Source organism: Carlito syrichta, unplaced genomic scaffold (assembly GCF_000164805.1).
Source record: "Carlito syrichta isolate Samal-C Ts95f unplaced genomic scaffold, Tarsius_syrichta-2.0.1 Scaffold315400, whole genome shotgun sequence".
Classification (NCBI taxonomy): domain Eukaryota; kingdom Metazoa; phylum Chordata; class Mammalia; order Primates; family Tarsiidae; genus Carlito; species Carlito syrichta.
Window position 1 is genome coordinate 480,678 of NW_007259496.1, and position 7,485 is coordinate 488,162.

At 43.1% G+C, this 7,485-nt stretch overlaps 1 protein-coding gene across 3 annotated transcripts in view; it reads left to right on the plus strand.

The window, feature by feature from the left end:
- Positions 1 to 7,485, plus strand: part of NUB1 (negative regulator of ubiquitin like proteins 1) — a 35,212-nt gene that overhangs the window by 9,489 nt on the left and 18,238 nt on the right. For all 3 annotated transcript variants that reach the window (XM_008072702.2, XM_021706270.1, XM_021706271.1), the window contains 3 exons: positions 2,159 to 2,229; positions 5,819 to 6,001; positions 6,457 to 6,548. In XM_008072702.2, the coding sequence (XP_008070893.1) occupies positions 2,159 to 2,229; positions 5,819 to 6,001; positions 6,457 to 6,548 (346 nt within the window). The remainder of the gene's footprint in view (positions 1 to 2,158; positions 2,230 to 5,818; positions 6,002 to 6,456; positions 6,549 to 7,485) is intronic.

The following is a 7,485-nucleotide window of genomic DNA, read 5'->3' on the forward strand; positions in this document are numbered from 1 at the left end:
GCTCATGCTGGAGTGAGTGCAGCCACAATCACGGCTCACCGCAGCCTCTACTTCCTAGGCCCAGGTGATCCTTCTGTCTCAGACTCTTCAGTATCTGGGATTACAGGCATGCACCACCACACCCAGCTAATTTTTTTTATTTTTGTGGAGACAAGGTCTCACTATGTTGCCCAGGCCGGTCACGAACTCCTGGCCTTAAGCAGTTTTCCTGCCTTGGCCTCCCAAAGTTCTGGGATTACAGGCATGAGCCATTGTGCCCAGTCATGGGCCTTTTTACATTGGCTCATTTTATACTGTGACCATCTTATAAGATGGGTAGAGCAGGCATTGTCCTCATTTTATAGAAGAGAAAATTAAACTTTGAAGATTTTATTTGGGCTTACTCTGGTGGGTATGTGGCAAAATGAGAACTCAAGGCTTGCAGCACTCTTCTTTATTTTTTGGTGCAACTCTCAATCAGATGGGAAGTCCGTGTCTTCTACGTAGTAGGTACTCAGTGCATGTTTCAGTGAATGAATTAATGAATAAGTGATATCAATAGGAGACAGCCTGGTATTCGCCATATAATTAATTTTGGATGCTTTTTCCTGGTGTACTAATAGCTTGCTGGGATCTTCAGCACACTGTTTTAGCTGATTTCAGGCTGTTGGGCCATCTGTTAAAAAAAAATACAAAATCAGAAACCTGCCTGTCACATACTAGTGGAATCTTTTTTTTTTTTTGAGTTGGAGTCTCACTCAGTCGTCTAGACTGGAGTGCAGTGGCCGCTCCCGGCCACCGCAGCCTCGACCTGCTGGGCTCCAGCGATCCTTCTGCCTCAGCCTTCCAAGTAGCTGGAACTACAGGCGCGCGCTACCACGCCCAGCTAATTTTTGATTTATTGTAGAGATGAGGTCTCACCAAGTTGCCCAGGCGGGTCTTGAACCCGTGGGCTCAGGCAATCCACTCACCTCAGCCTCCCAAGGCGCGGGATTACAGGCTGAGCCACCGAGCCTGGCTACTAGTGGAATCTTGATGTTGAGATCTGGTTGTTTATTTAATCTATTTGTATGTATGTGTGTGTGTGTGTGTATTTTTTTTTTTTCTTTTCCTTTTTTTTTCTTTGAGTTGGAGTCTCAATCTGTCACCCTGTCTGGAGTGCAGTGGCACATTCATGGCCACCCCAGCATTGACCTGTTGGGCTCAGGAGATCCTTCCATCTCAGCCTTCCAAGTAGCTGGAACTACGGGCAAGCGCCACCATGCCCAGCTAATTCTTTGATTTATTGTAGAGATGAGGTCTTGCCAAGTTGCACAGGCTGGTTTTAAACCCATGGGTTCAGGCAATCCTCTTATCTTGACCTCCCAAAGTGCTGGGATTATAGGCATGAGTCACCACGCCCGGCCTGCTTGTATATTTTTAAATGACATTTTGAGCACTTCCTGGGCTACTCAGTCAGTATATTTCTTCAGCTAATTTCCCTCTCTCTCTTTTTTCACATTGGAGCTGTTAGAGGTGGATTCCGGAGGGATCATTCATTTTCCAAGGAGATCATGAAGGGATGGGGGTGGGTTTTCTCCTGACATGCAGCTAGGGTCTCCTGTTCAAATGAGCTACAGCACAGTGGTCTCCTCTCCATGGGGAAACAAGCAGTGAAGCATTTAAAAAGTACCTTGTCTCTTACACAGTTTTATTTTTATTTATTTATTTTTTTTGAGTGGGAGTCTCACTCTGTCACTCAGACTGGAGTGCAGTGGCCGCTCCCGGCCACTGCAGCCTTGATCTGCTGGGCTCTGGTGATCCTTCTGCCTCAGCCTTCCAAGTAGCTGGAACTACAGGCACATGCTACCATGCCTGGCTAATTTTTGATTTATTGTAGAGATGAGGTCTCGTCAAGTTGCCCAGGCAGGTCTCGAACCCGCGGGCTCAGGCAATCCACTCACCTTGTCCTCCCAGAGTGCTGGGATTACAGCCTGAGCCACCGAGCCCAATCTCTTACACAGTTTTAAATAGCCCTCTAGTAAGCTGATTTTATTATGAAGTGATGTTGGTGAGTCAATTAGTTGAAATCCTAGGTGTTTCTATGTAAAATGTGTAAAATAGCTATCATGATTAAAATCTTTTTAATAGATAATAAGAAATTTGTTTTCCTATGGTTTTTATTGGTTTTATTTTACAGAATAGCTGAAACCTTTGGATTTCAAGAAAATTACATCAAAATTGTCATAAATAAGAAGCAGCTTCAACTTGGTATGTATGGCAAAGTATGCTGAATTTTTCAATCAAGCTAGTATAGAAATAATGACTCTGCATTGTTTTCTCTCTTCCTTTCAAAAATATATAGTTTTATTACATTTATAATCCAAAACCTATTTGGATGTTTACTAAAATAAAAATGTAAAACAGAAACCAGCCTTTCCAATAAATATTGTCTACTGTGTGCTAGTAGGGAAGAAAGACACTCATTACAGCTCAGATGAAATGTCACAGAATGGAAGTCTAGGTGTGCTGAGCATCAGATGGGGCTTCCAGCAAATTCTCCCTGAGAGAGAAGAGCAGAAGCTGCATGATAACAGTGGGAAGGCTGAGGCAGGGTGTTTCAAGACCGGTAGGCTCATGTCTGAGCACCATGGTGTGAATTTGAGGAACTGAGAAAGGTCCAGGGTGACTGAGTGTAGAAAGTGAGAGGAGGGCCAGGCAGAAGCCATGCTGTGAAGATTACAGCATCGGTTCTCAAGTAGGGGTGATTCTGCCACCCAGGGGACATTTGGCATTGTCTGGAGACTTTTTGTTAGTCATAACTTGGTGATGGGGGAGTGCTACTGTCATTTAGTGGGTGGGGGCTAGGGATGCTGTTAAACATACAGTGCACAAAACAGCCGCCATAGCAAGGACTTACCCTCCACCCAAGATGTCAGTAGTGCAACTGTTGGGAAACCCTGGGCTGGATGAACCTTATTCAGTATGAGAGTATTTCTCAAAATGGGAAGGCGTTTATACTGGGGAGTAAGAGACAATTATATATATATATTTTTTTTTTTTTGAGCTGGAGTCTCTATCGCCCAGGCTGGAGTGCAGTGGCACGCTCACGACTACCACAGCCTCGACCTACTGGGCTCAGGTTATTCTTCCACCTCAGCCTTCCAAGTAGCTGGAACCATAGGCGTGCACCACCACACTGCTAATTTTTTGATTTATTGTAGAGACGAGGTCTCACCAAAGTTGTCTAGACTGGTCTCGAACCCCTGGGCTCAGGCAATCCTCTTACCTCAACCTCCCAAAGTGCTAGGATTATAGGCGTGAACCGCTGTGCCCAGCTTATTTGTGTTTTAAAGATCACTTTGCCTCAGTAGAGGCATGGATTTATTTATTTTTTTGAGTTGGAGTCTCACTCTGTCACCCAGGCTGGAATGCAGTGGCACACTCACAGCCACCCCAGCGTCGACCTGCTGGGCTCCAGTGATCCTTCCACCCCAGCCTTCCAAGTAGCCAGAACTACAGGTACATGCCACCACGCCTGGCTGATTTTTTGACTTTTATTATAGAGATGAGGTCTCAAACCCATGGGCTCAGGCAGTCCTCTCACCTCAGCCTCCCAAAGTGTTGGAATTATAGGCGTGAGCCACCATGCCTAGCCTATTTGTGTTTTAAAGATCACTTTGGCTGCATGGATTTATTTATATGTTTATTTTTGAGTCAGAGTCTCACTCTGCTGCTCAGGCTACAGTGCAGCAACATGGCTCACAGCAGCCTCGACATCCTTAGCTCAGGTGATCCTTTTGCTTCGGCCTCCTGAGAAGTTCAGACTCCAGGCATGTGCAACCATGCCCAGCTAATTTTTAAATTTTTTTTATTTTTGTAGAGATGAGATCTCTCTATGTTGCCTAGGCTGGTCTCAAACTCTTGTCCTTAAGCAGTTCTCCAGCCTTGGCCTCCCAACATGCTGGGATTATAGGAATGAGCCACCACACCCAGCTGGGGAATGGCTTTGAAGGAAGCATGAATGAACTTGTGGATACCAGTTAGCTATTGCAGCAGTTCAGGCAAGATTATAGTCTAATTGGTTTTCGGGGTGTTCCTGTGGTCTCAAGAATTAAATTCCCATATCTTAGCTTGATGTAATATAGTCCTTCACAGCCTACCCTGGGCTTTCTTTCCATCACCATCTAGCCATTTCCCATTGTCTATTTCAGATGTCACAGATATCTTTTTACTGTCATCTGTTGTGTTCATGATGTCCTTCATTGGTCAGAAATCCTTGATTTTGGTGTTACTAGGTTCATCACTTATGGTTTTTGTTTTGTTGAAGTTCTTTCTCCAACCCTAGACCCACAGGGATAGTCTATGTTCTTGTATATTAACTTAATCTATAAGAGGTTTTTTTCTCTGTCCAGAATCCCCCTTTCTGTATAAAGGCTAAGAATCTGACTTTATTTTTCTTCCTATATCACCTACTAAACAGCCTGCCTTTTCCTCACTGATTAGTGATGCCCCTTTTATTAGGGCTCAGTTTTTGTACTTTCTGTTCTTTCTACTCACCTATAGTGTTTTCATACTTCAGTTTTGTTGTAGTCCTAAAATCTAGTAAGGCAAGTCCCCCTCATGCCTCCTTTTTATCAAGATGACTTAACCCTTGGTGGATCTGCATTTTGTGTATAAATGTTGGAATGGTCATCATGTGTCTCAAAAGAAGAAAAGAATCCAGCTACAATTTTCCAGAAATGTGTTTATATATTTGTGTTTATAACTCATAATATTATTTTGTTATTTTAGTATCTCTTTGCATTTGTGCTTAACCCTTTTTAATTTTATTTGCATCTTTGACATAATTTTTGCTAGGTTTGTGTGTTGGGTTAATCTTTTCATAGCCAGTTACAGTTCTATTCTCTTATTGTTTCATTGATTTCTGCCCTTATCTTTATTTCTGCTTTATATATGAGGCAACTGACTCCTAGAAGACAGGAAATTTACTCAGGGCCACAAGAGTTAAAAAGGAATGGAGCTCATGGTCTCTGCTTTTAACTGAGACAGTAGATGACCTCTCACAACATACTGCTGCACCGTGGCCTCTTGCCAGTTGCTGTGTATTGGGTTGATTATTTCTCCAATTAGAGGGTCGGAAAGTGTATATATTCTGCTTCCTCAATTTTCTTTTGTTTTGCCTAGCACAGTGTTTTCACTGTAGTAGATTCTCAAACATTTGTTGCTTCCGTTTGGTCTGAGAATAATGAAAAGGTGAATTTAGTTGATTCTGTTATCACTGGCTGATTTTAACTGCTGCTTAACAGTAATGTAGTTACACGACCAAATGTAAGCATCTTTTTTTTTTTTTTTTTTTGAGTTGAAGTCTCACTCTGTCGCTCAGACTGGAGTGCAGTGGCCGCTCCCGGCCACCGCAGCCTCAACCTATTGGGCTCTGGCGATCCTTCTGCCTCATCCTTTCAAGTAGCTGGAACTACAGATGCGCGCTACCACACCTGGCTAATTTTTTGATTTATTGTAAAGATGAGGTCTCGCCAAGTTGCCCAGGTGGGTCTCAAACCCATGGACTCAGGCAATCCACTCACCTCAGCCTCCCAAAGCGCGGGATTACAGGCTGAGCCACCTAGCCCATCTGTACACATTTTTTTAAAGCAGGATTTATTGAGAGGACAGAGAAGCTCCCACAGTGGGAGGGGACCCAAAGGGGTTGCCCCTGTAAGCATATCCTTACCAATTATATGGTATGGTGGTCTGCAAGTGTTAATGCAGGTTTAAGAATTCACTGAACATAGAAAATGGACTATTACCTGGTAAATTTAATGGCTCTTTTTATAATGTGCAATTCTGACTTTTACAGGGAAGACCCTTCAAGAACAAGGAGTGACTCACAATGTAAAAGCGATGGTGCTTGAACTAAAACAGTCTGAAGAGGATGTGAGGAAAAACTTCCAGATAGAGGAAGAGGAACAAAATGAGGCTGAACTGAAAGAGAAACAGATTCAGAGGACCAAGAGAGGACTTGAGATACTGGCAGAGAGAGGTACATGGAGTGTGGGCTTGTCACCCACTTGGATACTTAGAGGCAGTGAGGCACACAGGTGGAGGGATCACATCTCTCAGAGGCTCTTTCCTCAACAGTCTAACATTTTTTTTTTTTTTTGAGTTGGAGTCTCACTCTGTCACCCAGGGTAGTGTGCCATGGCACGCTCATAGCCATCCCAGCGTTGACCTGCTGGGCTCCAGCGATCCTTCGCTTCAGCCTTCCAAGTAGTTGGAACTATAGGTGCATGCTACCGCGCCCGGCTAATTTTCTATTTATTGTAGAGATGAGGTCTTGCCAAGTTGCCCAGGCTGGTCTCGAATCCGCAGACTCAAGAAGTCCACTGGGATTACAGGTTGAGCCACCAAGCCTGGCCCAGTCTAACATTTTTAATGTTGTCACTGTCACTGCTGTTTCATGTTGAATTAATGGAGGTCCTTTTGGTTTTATTGCAGCTGAGATGGTGGTGGATCCGGAAAATACACCATACTTAGACATAGCTAACCAGACAGGCAGATCAATCAGAATTCCCCCGTCAGAAAGAAAAGTAAGTACTAGAAGAAATTTGTTAGATTTATTGTCAGAACAGAGGTAGTTTCCTAGTTATATTACCTTGGATAAAAATAATCCAGAAAATGTTAGAAAGGATTAGAAACGGTTGTCTTTCTCCAGCCTTGTAAACAGAGGTTGTAACCATGTGATGAGCAGGGCATACAGTGGGTCTCACCCTGTAATTTTTAGAGCATTAGTCCAAAATGTCATGACCTTGCTGTCCTGGAGCAGTGACATTCAACGTACCAGAGTGACATGATTAATGCCTTCAGTTTAAGTGGCTTTCTGTGGCAGTGGTTTTGGCTTGGTTTATTTTGCCAGAGAGCCAAGTCCCCCAAGTTTTGGATTGGAGTAGGGGACAGAGGGATCTGTGTAGTTTGGGAAAAACCTGCGGGTGACTCCGACATCTCTCTCCTGTCTCCTCATACCCCCTTTCTCTGTCCTATAATTTGCAATAGGTAGAAGGGGACTTTATCTTTGCATATATCTGAGGGGGTCTTTAATAGTAGCATTCTGCACCTTGGACCCTGAGATAAATCTCTGAGTTAGGGTCCAGTAGCTTCTTACAATGAAGAACTCTGATGACTGGGTCAATTTAATTTTAATTTTTCTATTTTTAAAGAGTGATTTTGAGTGGGTTTCATTATATGAGTTATTCTCTTTAAAGTTAAAGATTAAAATTAAGTTTTAATAAGAAAACTTGGTGGATTGATGTTTTTTTTTGATTTGTTTGTTTTTTTCCTCTTTTAATTTTTATTTTAAAATTGTGGGGTACAATTCAGGATTACGTATACAAATATTCATTGTGCAGGTACCCTTATTGATGAAGTGTGTGCTCCCTTCCCCAGGCAGATATCGACTACTGTCAATCCCACCTCCCCTCCCCCTCTGCAGTTTGCCACTACTTTCTTTTTTTTTTTTTTTTGAGTTGG